Source organism: Peromyscus maniculatus, chromosome 20 (genome assembly GCF_049852395.1).
Source record: "Peromyscus maniculatus bairdii isolate BWxNUB_F1_BW_parent chromosome 20, HU_Pman_BW_mat_3.1, whole genome shotgun sequence".
Lineage (NCBI taxonomy): Eukaryota > Metazoa > Chordata > Mammalia > Rodentia > Cricetidae > Peromyscus > Peromyscus maniculatus.
In genome coordinates this window covers 35,654,898-35,670,690 of record NC_134871.1, presented here as the reverse complement: position 1 = coordinate 35,670,690, position 15,793 = coordinate 35,654,898, and the positions used below count along the sequence as shown (strand labels likewise).

Sequence of the window (15,793 nt, the reverse complement as noted above, 5' to 3'; positions counted from 1 at the left end):
GCTGAACGAGAAACAGGGGGGCCACTGGGCATGCAGATAGCCTTGACACTGACCAGCCTTGCTCTCAAACACAGCCTGGCACTGTAAACACAAAGGCTCTGGCGGATCTCCACAGGGATCTCTGCCCAAATCTCTTGTTCTGAACCTGAAAACCATAGAGGGGAGGGAGAGGATGTGAGCACAAAGCAGAAGGTGGGAGGAAAGAGAAAAGGTGGAGGAAGAGACATTGGGATGAGCAAGGTAGTGAGAGGTAAGGGAAGGAGGCAGTCAAGGCTATAGAAAGGGAGCCAAAATTGGCAAATGGCAAAGGAGAGAGGAAAAGGAGTGGTCAGTGAGGCACCCACAGTGCAAGAGACAGAAAGGAAATGGACGGCAGGGATGCAGCTGCCCAGACACTTCTGGCCTCTGTCATCGAGACTGACTGCTGAAATCAAGTTATTTTCAAGACATTTTGAAATTTGCAAGAAGCTGAAAAAAAAAAAAGTCTCCTCTTCTCAGGGTTGGAAGGGCTTCCTAGATGATTTATATTCCATAAATTACTGGTCTTTCTCCAGTCTCAGAGAGTAGATCCCAATAACTCTGCTGAAGAAGGCCATGCCTAACTAGTTGTGTGGTGGTTGGCTGCCCCCTGCTGGCACAGTCCAGGTTCTGCATGCTGTGGGCTGTTAAGAACTAGGTTGAAATTGAGTGGTGGGAGATTGAATACTCCACTTTCCTCTCCCTGACTGTTAGAGCTCCATAGGAGATCAACCTCTCTTGTCAACTTTGAACTTAGGGTTTTATGATACAATGTAAAGTTTCACTTGGGCCTCAAATTCAGCAGGTTCACATGAAGCTTCTCTTCTTCTTGGGTCCCAGGCTACTGCACAGCCCCTTGACCATCTGTTTTCAGTATTTCCTAGCAACAAGATTCTCAGTGTGGTCCTTTTCCTCTTCCCCACCAACCTCTTCAGTCCTGCTGAGGCCAGGAGGATTGTCTTTCAGAGCCTCTTATCTCCTCACCCCTCCTCTATTGCTAACCATGACAGCAACCACTGACCACAGTCCTTGTTGAGCTGACTCTGTTCACAGGTGTAGATACAGATGTCTCCACTGTCCATAGTAGATATGTGCAAGGATGCCCTGTGAATGCCCAAATGGAAGATAGACCCAAACTATTCATACTACACTTTTCTATATATACCGCATGCCTATGATAAAGCTTAATTTACAAAGTAAGCACAGTAAAAGACTAATGGCAATAACCAACATAAAGTAGAACACTTATAGTAATAAATTGTAATAAAATAATTTAATATCCATCAATGGCTGGGTTCTGGAGTTTGCATTTAATATTTTCAGACTAGGCTAACATTGAATGACTGAAACCACAAAAAGCAACCACAGATAAAGGAAGGCTGTTATACATAAATACTGTGTGTACTTGTGCATATGTGTGTGTGTGTGTGTGTGTGTGTGTGTGTGTGTGTGTGTGTGTGTGTGTGTTTCTGTGTCTTTGATTTCCGCAACAGGGAATTACTGAAGTTGCTTCAATGACTTCTTTAAGCAACTGTGGGTTACTTAGAGCGCTGAGACATGAGGTAGTCACTGGATACAGACAGGAGCTGGTACATTCTCTGCTGTCTAGGAGTGGAATGTGACAGGCCAAGCAATCTAGACCATATGGTGATGCAACTCTGAAAGTTAGATGCACTTGGGACATTCCAAACCCACACTGAATTTTCTATCACTCTGTATAACAAATTGCTGCTATCTTAGTGAATTGTCATGATACCATTTCTCTCTGTATCTCACAGTCTCTGAGCATCAGTAGTCCAATTGGGTCTTACGCTGAAGCTTCACAGAGCAGCAATTGATGTTTGGGAGGGCTATGTTTCTTTCTGGATGGTTGATGACCCATCTTGGTGTTGTAGGGCAGATCCCACTTTCATGATATCATGAACTGGGAGCAGAGGTGAAACCTCATGAGCCACAGCAGCTCCTTGCCACATGCAGCCCCCACAGGCCCTTTACAAGGCCAGCAAGAGATTCTCTAGCTCCATTCTGTGTAGATGGGGATCCATGCAGTGTGCCACAGTCACAGGCTTGACTATCTAGTGGTCTTTGCCATACACGAAAGCAAGCAAAGGAGGAATGAGTTTTGGGGTCTGCTTGTACTCAGACGAAGCAATATTACAAGGGCATGACTCACTGAGAATAATCATGCATGTCTTGTGGAGTCATCCCCAGGTTTACCAGATGCAAGATGGAGGAAGAGGGTAACAGCCTGAGTAAAGGCTCCTACTTCTGCCACATGATTTCAGCTTGGAACATCACATTTCTCTTTATACATTATCCCAACCTTTGCATCCACTTCCATGCTCAATGGCAACTAAAGGCAAATTTCACAGAGCTGGTTTGCTGTCTTGTGTTGTAGGACTAAGCATTTAACATTTTACATCATGTTGGTCTTAAAAATCCTGCAGCAGGAGGATGGTCATGTTGACCTTAAGAGTCACTTTAAGGATGATGAGCTGGCATGTGTGAAATCACAGGTGACAGGTACTGACCAAATGTAGTGGTGAGGGGTGCTGGTCTTGTCATCATCAACATCACCATCACCCTTGCTGTCCCCTGAGAAGAGGATTTGGGGCTCCAAGTTGGTAGATTTGGGAGTTATTCATTTCAAATAAAAGGCCTAACACATTGAAGGGGTTGGTGATTGCGGTTAAATTCCTAGACAAAGTTTGGGGTGCAGATTTAGCTTGGTAGATCATCAGGTGTGTTGATCAGAAAATGTGTTCCAAGACACGAAAAATCAAAAAGTCTAAATTACTGATTCTGTTGAGTAGCTGGTTAATTAACAGTGTGCACCTTGCTTAACCTCTTCAGCCTTGTTCATCGTCTTTCCCACCTTCATCATTGCTGTGGGGAATGAATGGGGTAATCTATGAAGCACGTGACACTGTCCAGTGCCCTCACTGACCCTTTCTTGCCATTGCTTGCTGGACCAGCCAGGACTCAAGCTCCCTCCTTCCTTCTTCCTTCCCTCTAGGTTTCTGATTGTCCTGGGATGCTTGATTCTGGCAGTGCTCACCACCTTCAAGGAGTACGAGACTGTGTCTGGAGACTGGCTTTTGCTGCTGGTGAGCTATGGGCCACTGGCCCTGTACTCTGGGATGGAAGCTAGGCCACTTGCAGCTGTAGGGAGTCAACCTCTGGAAACTGTTCTCCTGGACTGCAGCTTCCTAATATCTCTAGCCAAGTCTAGGTCCAAAAAAAAAAGCAGTGCTTCCCTTGCCTGGCCAGGTGTGCCATAGGTGTGGACTTCCTCATGACCATCCACTGTTCTGGACAGAAACAAGGGGCACACAAGTGCAAGCCAAACCGTCATGTTTTAAGTGATAACAAAAAGCTTTCTGGCCCTCCAAAAGTTCACCTAAAGGTGTACTCCATTCTAAACCTTGATCCTCCTTTGATGTCTCAAAATGTAAAAGCCAAGGATGCTGCTAAGAAACTCTTGGGGCAATGGCTGGCCCAAAAGCTAAGGCGAGCAACACTGGCCAGCTAGTCCTGCCAGGGTCCGGATGGCATTGGCAGACTGTGTTTGACTTTACTCCTTGGGGATTTGTAATAAATTCACGGGACTCTCTGAATGATTGGTTGGAATGGAATCTTTGGAAAAGAAATGGGCACGGATTCGTTTGGCCAGGATAGTTCATGTGCCAAGATGAAGACAGGAGTGCCTAAAAACTGGACAGAGGCGGCTCCCCTGCCCCTTTTCTTCTCCCTGGCCCCAGGATGCCCACCACTAGAGCAGCAGCCACAGAAACCCAGTTCCTCCGATCTCAGGAGTCCTGACACTGGGTACTGGGTAAGCTCACTCCATATGCTCTTCCACACAGGAAACATTTGCTATTTTCATCTTTGGAGCTGAGTTTGCTTTGAGAATATGGGCCGCCGGATGTTGCTGTCGATACAAGGGCTGGCGTGGAAGGCTGAAGTTTGCCAGGAAGCCCCTGTGCATGTTGGGTAAGCCCTGACAATGGAGTCCAGTTGGTGGCCTCAGTCCTCCCCTACACTATTTCTAGAAGGAAGTTGTATGGATGCAGAGACACATTATCCATCTCCTGGGGTTATTCCTTGAGATGTGATAAGGGCAGTGAATCTCAGTAGTTAGGGACTGGGCTCACTATTGGCATTTGGGTTGTAAAGAAGCCACAGAGCACCAGGTAATGTGTATCTCCAGTACCTAGACTAATAGGACACTCATTCACGGCCCCAGTCTGTCCTCTTTACCAGACATCTTCTTGCTGATTGCCTCTGTGCCAGTGGTTGCTAGACTAGTAGCACACTCATTCACAGCTCAAATCACCTGTGTCTTCTAGGCCATCAGGGGCAGGAAGTGCCACACCACTGATGGCTGAGAGTGCATTTCTCTCAGACCAGACCACATTTTTGCCTGTTTTACAGAGATTGAAAGTGAAGTTCACAAAACTGAGTTCTTCCAGTTTCATAATTGGTGAGCAGCAGATCCCACCAGTCTTAGTTACTATTCTGTTGCTGTAATGAAACACTGTGACCAAGGCAACTTTTTAAAGAAAGCATTTACTTGGGGCTTGCTTACAGTTTCTGAAGGTTACTCTATAACCATCATGGTTGGGAGCCCAGTGATGGGCATAATGCTGGAGCAGTAGCTAAGAGCTTATATCCTGATATACAGACAGCAGGCAGCAGGCAGCAGGCAGCAAGAGAGAGAGAGAGAGAGAGAGAGAGAGAGAGAGAGAGAGAGAGAGAGAGAGAGAGCGCAACTGGGCCTGGTGTGGGCTTTTGAAACCTCAAAGCCCACCTTTCCAAGTGATACAACCCTCCAATAAGGCCAAACCCTCTCCTACTGCACTTCCTAATCCTTCCCAAACAGTTCCACTAACTGGGACCAAGCAATCAAACACATGAGCCTGGGTGTCCATTCTCATTCAAACCACCATGCCACCCCAATATAACAATTCTGGAAAAATCCAGTGCCCCTGGACTAATCACTCAAAAAATTATACCCGAGTTCCCATATCCTGCTTACTCAGAAAAAAAAAAAAAAAAACCTTAAAACAGTCTCTGAGAGTCAGACTTCACTTCTTTATCCTGAGCAACCCCCAATTTCCTCTTCTCCACAACTCATCTGATACCAAATGCCAAGTGCCACACAAGGGTCCTTAAGAAATTGCACCTCTGAGCTCTAGAGCCAGAGTTGAAGTCTAGTGGGGTCTTTCCCAAACTCCTGGGAAGTCACCTGTGCTCAGAGTTACTGTTTCTCATCATCCACAGCACAATCCATTACTACTGGCGGTTGATGTCAAATTCAACACAGTTGCTCAGGCCAGCCCCTGCTGGACACATGGTCATCAGTCCCCAGAGAGCGCTTATGATGGTGTCTTTCCTCCTCATGACCTTCTCCTTGTTCTCTGCCACGGTCTGTCCTCTTTTCCAGACATCTTCGTGCTGATTGCCTCTGTGCCGGTGGTTGCCGTGGGAAACCAGGGCAATGTCCTGGCCACCTCCCTGCGAAGCCTCCGCTTCCTGCAGATCCTGCGCATGCTTCGAATGGACAGGAGGGGTGGCACCTGGAAGCTCCTGGGCTCAGCTATTTGTGCCCACAGCAAAGTAAGTGTAAAACAGAGAAGCCACGAAGTGACGCAGGCTTCTCTCCTGCTTGTGCCTCTCTGTGTCACCTCTTCCTATAGTGTCCCTGCAGGTAGTCATGCTGCCAACACTGACGATAATGATCATAACAAGGAGAGAGGAGGAGGAAATAGGGAGAAAGTGTATGCGGGTGTGGTCCAGAGAAGGTGTGGACCACAGGCAGACCTGGGCTTAGGTCTCAGCTCCACTGTATGCAAATACCTGGTTAAATCACTCACCCTTCATTGGCCTTCGGTTTCCTCATTTCTGAAGTAGGGATGACCGTTGAGGATTCAGCAGCTCATAGGTAATATCTGTACCTCCATGTGGTTGAAAAGGTAGAGCGAGCTCACACAAGGCAACATGGGACAAGAGGGGAAGGTTTGGGAGTCGCACAGACTAATTTCGATCCAAACTCTGTGTCACTTTGGAGTTTTTTTAAATCCACTATTTGCACTCTGGGCCAAGTTCTGTGCTTGACTCCTCTGCCATTCAGAAACACAGAGATGGGAGCCCGTGTTGTGAGGGTGAAACTTCTAAAGTTGATCCTACAGTTAGGATAGGCCAAGTACCGCTCCTAGGACAAATACACCCCAGGGTCTCTACCAACCTGGCATGCAATGCTGGTTTATGCTTCTTGTGTCAGGTAAGCTAGCTGGGTCTCATGTGTCAGGGAACTGAGCCCTGAGTCACCAAGGCAGGAAAAGAAGGCCTTGCAGATCCTGCAGAGCATATTTCTAAGCATGGGAAAGCATTTGCTTCTGTTGCTTCCCGACACTGGTTGGACACCAATCCCTTGATTCCAGGGCTAACCACTAGGATCCTTGGCAGGTGAGGGAACAGGCTCTGCCACAGAGCTGCTGGTGAAAATTATATAAAGTCAGGGATCCCTTGAAGAGCCTATTTGAACTCCCAGTGTCAGCTATTAGACCCCCTCTTAATAATCCAGCACAGCTGGCGTATCTGCATGCTGCACGTGATCAAGCAGCTGTTTCTAAAGAAGCAACCAGCGAATCTTCTGGCTTGCAGGAGCCTGGGAGACAGAGCTTCCTAGCTGCAGTCTATAAAGCAAGAGGCAGGTGTTCAGACAGCCATCACGGAAGGAATACGCAGTCTCTTTCTGCTCTCCTGTCTCCTTCAGGGCAGACCCTCAGAGGAGAACCTCCTGCTTTGCCTGCGTGAACTTACATGAGTGCAGTGTGCATGTGATGCTGTGGGGAAGACAAGACTATGAGCAGAGAAACCTAACAGAGTTAGAGAAGCAGACTAATTAAAAAATAGTGAAGCTACGAAGGAAACACCTCTGAACTCTCGCTGTTACCTTGACACTGTTCTTACACAATGCCCTCCCCCAAAAAACAAAAACAGAGAGGAAGGAAAGATGCGTTTTGACTTACTGTTTCAGGGAGTTTCAGTATGTTGTTGTGGGGAAGATTTGACAGAGCAGTGAGTCTGTGGCAGCAGGGCTGTGTGATGGAGGCCATTCACATCACAGCAGACCAGGAAGTGGAGATTAAGACAGGAATTTGGAACCAAAGAAGACTGTCAAAGTCCCACCCCTAGCCTATTTTTACCAGCTAAGCCCCACCTCCCAAAAGTCTCCCTGGCTTCCACCATGGAAATTAGCACCACCAGCCGGAAGGAAGTGTTCCAGACCTAAGCCTACGAAGGGTAGTTCCCATTCAGTTCACAACACTCTCTAGTGGGATAAAATGATCCTGGAAAATATCACAATGAAGGTTATGGGTGAATGTTGATGACTGGGGGCTCTTCATCTGGCTCTGCAGACAGGGTAGTATGGGCAGCAGGGACTCTGTGAGCCAAGGTGATAAGAGAGGCAACCTGTCCGTGAAACTCTCCTGTCTAAAGGCAGCAGGCTGGCAGTGGACCACTCCAGGAAGGACAGCTGTGCCAATGACATCTCTCTGAGATGCCTCAGCAAGAACACAAACTTTACATCCAGATCATGTCCACCCGTTGTTGTGACTCATCCGCTCCATCATGCTGAACCTTGATGGGAGAACCTCGGAGGACTTAAAGCAACAAAGACCCCCCAGAGATCATCATCTCCATCCATCCAGGGCTTTTGAAAGTCCAGGGATGGGCTTGTCTTTGCCACCTCTCTATGCTCCTTACTATCATGTTTCCTTTTAACACTTGTCCTTGTTCACATCTTATTGTGTGACAGTATTCATGAAATCACAGGTCTCATATGTCTCTTATGTTTTCCTTTTCATATATTCTGATATGCAAGGTCATTTAACATAATAATAGTTTGTCTGAATTCCACCATTGAAATCCAGAACACCTACAGGACTCTTTTGGCCTAGTTTTTGTTTGTTTTTTCTTTATTAATTTTGAAAGTTAGGATCTTACACAGAGATAAGAAAGTGTGGTTCTCCCTTGGATCATACAGTGAAATGTTGGCAGGAATGTGTCCCTGTCCATGACTTTGTCTTCTGGGTCATATTACCTGCATTTTGCCACTAATCTGCACATGGAGTTGAGCTTTTGCCCTGCTGGGTGCAGTTCTGTAACACATGAAGTCTCCCAAACTCTGAGCTGGTCTCTGACAATAACCAGTTTCTCCTGATCACTCACCTTCCCATGAAGCCTCCTGGGTTGTGACATCAGGTCACCTGGAATGGAGTTTTCCTCTTCTCCTAGAGCCTACAACATTCTAGTAGTTGATGGAAATTGTTCATAATCTTGGTCCTGTTTTTCACTGATGAGGGATGAGACTCAGAGAAGAAAGCTGGTAAACATGGACTCCAATTCCAGACTGCCTAGCTCAAGCTTCCATCTGAGGGCTTCCCACCAATTCCCTCTGTTGTTTACTGTTCCAGGAACTCATCACTGCCTGGTACATCGGCTTCCTGACACTCATCCTTTCTTCATTTCTTGTCTACCTGGTGGAGAAGGATGTGCCAGAGGTGGACGCACAAGGAGAGGAGATGAAAGAGGAGTTTGAGACCTATGCAGATGCCCTGTGGTGGGGCCTGGTGAGTCACCTTTATTGAAAGGCAACCCTGGGGAGGTTGTATGGCAACTTGACTGAGAGATACATAGGGAGGCGAAAGGCAGAGCATCGGCACACTCAGTCAGCTTCATTCTGCATCCAAAGGTGGACGACTTCCACCATCAGATCTACAGAGAGGAAACAAGAAGTTTCTACTGATGAAGAAGGTACCTAGAACAGTTTTGTATAGAGCTTTGGGAAACTAGAGCTCAGAACAGTCTACTTGCATGGTTTCCTGGGACCTGGCCTCGTTAGTCATGGGCAGTCATCAGCCAAGCCACGGTACCCAAACAGGCATGGTACCAGATATATACATGACACACAGAGCTGAAGGCACATAGAGAAGTGCACAGTCACGCAAAGGTGCTAAATCTGGCACTTACTGAAATCATATTTGCTCCACATCACTATGCTAAGTTGTCAGTACTTACTAATGTACTTTGAGTCCAAACACCTGTTAGTCTTTTTTGGAAAAAGTGAGAAAACTTAGGCAAGAAACAGGAGGCAAGAGCCATAGAAGTTAAGTTAGTTTAATAATTCATTTAAGACACTTGAGATTGGAAGGCAGGCAGATGGCTGCAGAGACCATGGTGTTGTGAACTGTGTCTCGATAAAACACATAAACACACACTGGAATCTACTACTTAGGACAGAGAGACATGTACATGTGATGATATATACAAATACACTCACAAACACAATTTGTAACATGGCTGTACATAAATCTACACATTCACAAGTACAATCATTACTTGGTGTAAACAGGAAATTGATTTCAATTTTTTTCCACTTCTCTGAAGATGCCTTCTAGAAAACATTGTAGCATTTGTATACAAGCCACACACATCCTCCTATGTATTTAAATCATCTCTAGATTACTTTTAGTGCCCAATGACATGTCAATACTGTGTAAATAGTTGGTGTGCTATAGTTCTTATTTGTATTATTTTCATTGTAAAAATTACCCTTTGTTTTTATTCAAATATTTCAAATTCAAAATTTTCAAAATATGTGAAATTTATTTAAAAAATTTTGAAGCATAGTTGATTAAATCCAAAGATGTAGAATCAATGAGTATAGGGGAGCAACTGTATATACAGAGAGAGAAAGAGAAAGAGAGAAAGAGAGAGAGAGAGAGAGAGAGAGAGAGAGAGAGAGAGAGAGAGAGAGAAGAGAGAGAGAGAGAGAGAGAGAGAGAGAGAGAGAGAGAGAGAGAGAGAGAGAGAGAGAGAAGCACCTGAGCAGGCAGACAGGCTGAGACAGAGCTCAGTTGACTGTCACGGATGTCCCCTACCTGGGGAAACCCACTTTGCACTATTCTCCTTTTCAGATAACACTGGCCACCATCGGCTATGGAGACAAGACACCTAAAACCTGGGAAGGACGTCTGATTGCTGCCACCTTCTCCTTAATCGGCGTCTCCTTTTTTGCCCTTCCAGCAGTAAGTTCTTCCAGTGTGTGACAGGAAGTTCCCTTTACTGCCTAGAGCCAGCTCACATCCCTGGCCTCAAATTTCACCCTTTTGTATCCTTCGATCCACATCCTGGATTTTACCAGCTGTTACCTCAGGCATGGTGTATCTCACCCCTCCCCTACAGTGGCTTGTGTTGCTTCCTTGCACCACCAGGAGTGATCTTCGAATGCCCCCTTCCTTCCTTCCTTCCTTCCTTCCTTCCTTCCTTCCTTCCTTCCTTCCTTCCTTCCTCCCTCCCTCCCTCCCTCCCTCCCTCCCTCCCTCCCTCCCTCCCTCCTTCTTTCTTTCTCTCTTTCTTTCTGTTTGTTTTTTGAGACAAGGTTTCTCTGTGTAGTTTTGGTGCCTGTCCTGGATCTCACTCTGTAGACCAGGCTGGCCTTGAACTCACAGAGATCCACTTGGCTCTGCCTCCCGAGTGCTGGGATTAAAGGCATGCACCACCACCACTGAGCAGCCCCATGCCCCATTGTTTTCTAAAGACCCAGTACTTCCATCTTCAGTCAGCGACAGTAGACCCCTCCCATTCTGACTCCATGTGGGTTTACAGGTTTCCATCTCTGCCTGCCCTCAAACCTGTGGGGCCAAAGGTTCTGTCTTCATCTGTTGATGCCCCAAACCTTTCACAGAACAGGTATTTCACGTCTGAATTTCCTTTCTTTGGTCTGACACTTGCTGCCTTAAATTTTTGAATGTTTTTTTTTATTTCTCTCAAGAGTAGTTCTTGACATGTTGAAAGATCCCCAAAAGGAGGTATAATGAGAGTAAAAATAGAAGGCTCGCTCACACTGGAATCAGTGTGTGCCCAAATCATGCCAAATGTTTTACCTGCATCATCTCATTTGGTCTTCCTGCCAATAATATGAGTTAAAAAACGAGGCTCAATTTAAAGGTTAGTAAACATTCCTGGGATGTGGACTCAGGAAGCCCAAGCCAGGCCAGTTCTAAAGCCTGGCTCCTAGTTACGCAGCTTGAAGAGAGCATTCTTAAACCACAGCCCCTCTGCTGCTCCTCTGTCCCCATTCCTTTACTAGAGAATTTCTTTCTCCATTACTAGCAAACTTATATGTATTTTCATCAGCTATTTGACTTTTACTATGATCTTAAACCTGTTTGCTCATCTGTGAAACTGACAAACGATGGGCTGGATGTGGTACCACCTCTAATTCTCTTTCGTATTAAATGTATCTATCCACTAAGTCTGTCTACTTAGTCCACATGGGTCTCTGACCTGGAAATCAAAGTAGATTCAATTCTTGGACATTCTGCCAATAGTACATGTCCCAAGGGGCAATTCAAGCAGCTAAAATATTTTAAAATTCAATTATCATATGCAGGGTATCTATTCTATGTGGCATCCCTTTCTGGAACAATTCCTATTTATCATCTAGGTTTTTCCTGAGATCATTGTGAGGTAAGTACTATGATCCAGTGACCCTATAGAAGATAGAGCACAGATAAGAGCCTTGCACAGGGTCTCACAGCTGGTCTGTGGCTATCAGATTGGAAGCCAGACATTTTTGGCTTCAGGCTAGTTTCACTTAACCAGACTCTACTCTAGGAGAAAAAAAAAAGAAGGCTTCCTCCCTTCTGTCCTCCATCTAGTATTGCCACTGCAAAAACCTCATCTTGTTGCTATGACCAAAATGCCTGGTGAGTAGAGGAAGATTTCTTTTTGGCTTACAGTTTAAGAGGATACAGTACATAGTGGCCAGAAAGGCGTGGTGGCAGGAGGAGGAAGCAAGGTCACATCACATGTAGAGTCAGGAAGCAGAGTGGACAAGCCATAGGGCCAGGCTACAGAACACCTGTAGACAAATTTCTAAAGTCTTATTAAATAAGAAACACAGAGCCAAATACAGGGGTGAAAGCCGTAGAGATCAGAGTGATAGCCACCAACTAATCTTAGCTCACCATGTTGCTGTAGCTTCCCAAGAGAACCAGCTTCTTCCTGTCTAACCTGCACCTTTATTGTCTTGCCGTTCTGCCTTCTCATTGGCTCTTAACCCAGCCACCACACTTCCTCGTCACTGCCTGTCTATACAGACCTCCAGGTCTCTATGGTTGGTACTGGGATTAAAGGCATGTGTCACCACACTTGGCTGTGTTCTTGAACTCACAGAGACTGCCTGCCATGTGATTGGATTAAGGGCATGTGCCACCACTGCATGACTTTTGTTTATGACCTCTGATCTTCAGGCAAACTTTATTTGTTAACATACAAATAAAATATCGCCACATTTCAGCACAAATAAAATATCACCACAAACACCTAGATCCACCTCCAGTGACTTAATTCCTCCAATAAGGCTTCTTGAGATTCCACCACCTTCCTAAAGGGCCATCAGATAAGGACCAAGGGTTCAATCACATGAACCTGTGGGTGACATTTCACATTCAAATGCTAACCCGGGCTCCAGAATGTCATTGAACCACACGTTCTCTGCTACCCCAGAAATGAGGCTGGGATGCTCAGTGCAGTGCAGAGCCCAGGGCAGCTGACCCAAGTTTGATGTCTCCTTGCAGGGCATCCTTGGCTCAGGACTGGCACTCAAGGTACAGGAACAGCACCGTCAGAAGCACTTTGAGAAGAGAAGGAAGCCAGCCGCTGAGCTTATCCAGGTCTGTATACCTGTGGGTAAACTAGAATGGGTCCAGGGGTGTGAGTGAGTGAGTGAGTGAGTAAGTGTATGTGCGTGTGTATGAAAGAGAGAGACAGAGACAGAGAGAAAGAACAAAAGCCCATCCCTAGGCAGGAGAGGACTAGCTGGTATTTGCTCCTTTGTGGGTAGTTACAGACATCATCATGGTTGCCTACCCAATCTATGTGTGTTGACAATGAAAGCCTTACCATTTTCCACCCAAATTCTAAGCTATTCAAGTACTCATGGGTGAAACCATTTGATCTTTTTTTTTTTCTGATAATCTTGGAGTGAAGAATTTGGCTTAGGCCTGTGACTTTTCTTAGCCTCCTTTTCATTCTTCTTCCCATCATAGGATTGGTCCAGTGACCCACTAAAAAGAGATAGCTGACCAAAAACCAGGTACTTAGTGAGTTACAAGGAGTGTTGTGATCACCTCCTGTTTGTCAGCAGTAGAGAGCGCATGAGGAGAGAAAGAGAAAGAGATAGATAGATAGATAGATAGATAGATAGATAGATAGATAGATAGATAGATAGATAGATAGATAGAGATAGATAGGGAGAGAGAGAGAGAGAGAGAGAGAGAGAGAGAGAGAGAGAGAGACACCAAAAGTGTACAAAATATTGGATACTTCACCAGTTTGTCCTGACCCTCAAAAGGGTCCATCATGGTTACTTCTCCCAGCTGTAGACAGAGTAATAAGAGGGATAAAACAGGAGTAACTGCTCCTTCTTAGGCATCACAGGGAGTCTGTATCATGATTGTATGGGCTGTTGAGAGCAAGGGACATAGTAAATAGGAAATTAGTGTGTCCCTACTGTGCTTTCCTGAGCGTTGAGGACATTGCCATTTACCCAGAGCTTGTATCCAGTGGCAGTAGGTACTTCTGTGGGTCTGTGGTACTGATATAGCATGGTAGCATCCAACACAGTCTGGTTTCTACGCCAGTCTCAAAATTCAAACTCTACTTGTTCCTTTATGCCCTCAAGCTGCAAGCCATCAGAGTATCTTAGTCTATGAGAGCCAGATCCCAGTCTCTCTTATACTCAAAAGTAGCACCAAAGACTTTATTTTTGTATATAATTGACCAAACAGTCCCAAGGAACTCACTGGAAAGAATAGTCACCATTTCTTTCAGGGATTTTCTATTATCTTCTCTCTATCCCATTTTGTCGCTCCATGTCCCAGCTCACAACAGCACTTATATAGCTTTAAAATGGTCAAGTTTTTTCTCCAAAGAAGCTATTAGAAGGCAAGAGCCTCTGCTTCTCTGAGTCCTCACTAGATGGACATTCAAATTCTTAAGAGTCAAGAGCTTAAAGGATGTTTGAATGTCATAGGATGTTGTGTGAACATTTCATGTGATACCCACATCATTCTGTTTCCTCTTTTTTCCTCCTCAGGCTGCCTGGAGATATTATGCTACCAACCCCAATAGGATTGACCTGGTGGCAACCTGGAGATTTTATGAATCAGTTGTCTCTTTCCCATTCTTCAGGCAAGTAGTCACTTGTCTGAGTGCTCAGAGTATGTTTGACCTTCTTTACCACAGTCTATTCTTTGTGTCATGATCTCATGGTTTGCTAGAGAGTGTCTACCAAGGCAATAGGGAATGGTCCCCAATATGGACCACATATTAACATCACTGGGAAATTAAGCAAACAAAACAGCAGAACCTTGGTATTCAGACATACTTGGCCTAATTAAGTCTAAATCCTCAGAAGTAAAGCCAGACATCACTAGTTCTCAAAGCCCTCTATGTAACATGAATCTTAAAATATGCTCCAGTGAGCAACTAAAGGTAAACAGCATGACACTAGAAAATGGCTGTATGAACAGAATCCGAGGACAGAGGAAAGTGAGGCCAGGATAGTCAGCTATCCCAGCAGACTGATTATTTATTCACCTGGTCATAGCCTGCATTCACTGACCATTTCAACAAAGGGAAGAAGGGCAAGAATGATCAAGGAGTTCATTGGAAATTCATGAATTGTGTTTCATGTTCTCAGAGTTGGAAAATTGAACTAAATGCCCATGGGAGTTGGTAGCCTCTTCCCATGGCTGGCATAAGGAGAAGAGAAAGGAACTTAACATGCAGTGATATCCACTGCTTTCCAAATATCTGTGTTTCATTTAATGCTAATGGGTCCTTTGAGATAAGTCGGTGTTCACTAATGCAGGGGTATGTTAGATTTAGAGACATTGTTTTGAACGTATAAAGCCAACATACACCTTCAGAAATTATGATAGAAATGTGGTAGTAAATCCATCTTGACCAGGAGTCATGGTTTCATTTTATCATAATGGTTCATGGTGAACACTGAGTAGCAAGATGAATGGTTGGTGATACTAAGTTCTACTTACCAATCAGTGACCTAGGACTCAGAATTCTTGGACATTTTGATAGTTTTCTGAAGCCCAGGCTTTTCTGACTGCCTGGATTCTAAAGTAGACTCTTCCTTTTTTAGTGTTTTGATGCTGTGGTCTTGAGCCTAGAGTTCTGGATATAGACACATGTTAAAATTCTAGAACCCTTGACTTAGGAGAAAAGGTAGAGGCAAAGTGAAGTCATTGCTGGGGTAGAGTCTGCTCTGAACTATGTTTACTGAAGCATGTTCACAAGTACAAGGACCACAAACAAGTACCTGCCATTTCAGTGAACCATAATACAACACAACAGTAGGTAAGCAGCTCTCTCAACACCTACCCAGCTCTCCCACACACTCAGTAGATAATCTGTGGCTCACTTATGAATACTGCCTCCATTTATCCTTGTATACTCACCGCTACATTATGCTAAGGATTTAAGGAAATTTGGCCAACAAGATGGCTCAGTGGCTAAAGGCACTTACCACTAAGCCTAATGACCTAAGTTTAATACCCATGTAGAAGGAAAGAACTGACTCCTCCAAGTACATGCACACACACACACACACACACACACACACACACACACACACACACATCAATCAATCAATTTAAAAAGATTTAAGGAAATAGAAGGG

At 45.1% G+C, this 15,793-nt stretch overlaps 1 protein-coding gene across 3 annotated transcripts in view; it reads left to right on the top strand.

The window, feature by feature from the left end:
• The window catches only part of Kcnq3 (potassium voltage-gated channel subfamily Q member 3), a 297,862-nt gene that overhangs the window by 254,682 nt on the left and 27,387 nt on the right, over nucleotides 1-15,793 (top strand). For all 3 annotated transcript variants that reach the window (XM_076555984.1, XM_076555986.1, XM_076555987.1), the window contains exons 2-8: nucleotides 3,035-3,125; nucleotides 3,885-4,011; nucleotides 5,465-5,637; nucleotides 8,502-8,657; nucleotides 10,005-10,115; nucleotides 12,672-12,767; nucleotides 14,192-14,286. In XM_076555984.1, coding sequence (XP_076412099.1) covers nucleotides 3,035-3,125; nucleotides 3,885-4,011; nucleotides 5,465-5,637; nucleotides 8,502-8,657; nucleotides 10,005-10,115; nucleotides 12,672-12,767; nucleotides 14,192-14,286 — 849 coding nt within the window. The remainder of the gene's footprint in view (nucleotides 1-3,034; nucleotides 3,126-3,884; nucleotides 4,012-5,464; nucleotides 5,638-8,501; nucleotides 8,658-10,004; nucleotides 10,116-12,671; nucleotides 12,768-14,191; nucleotides 14,287-15,793) is intronic.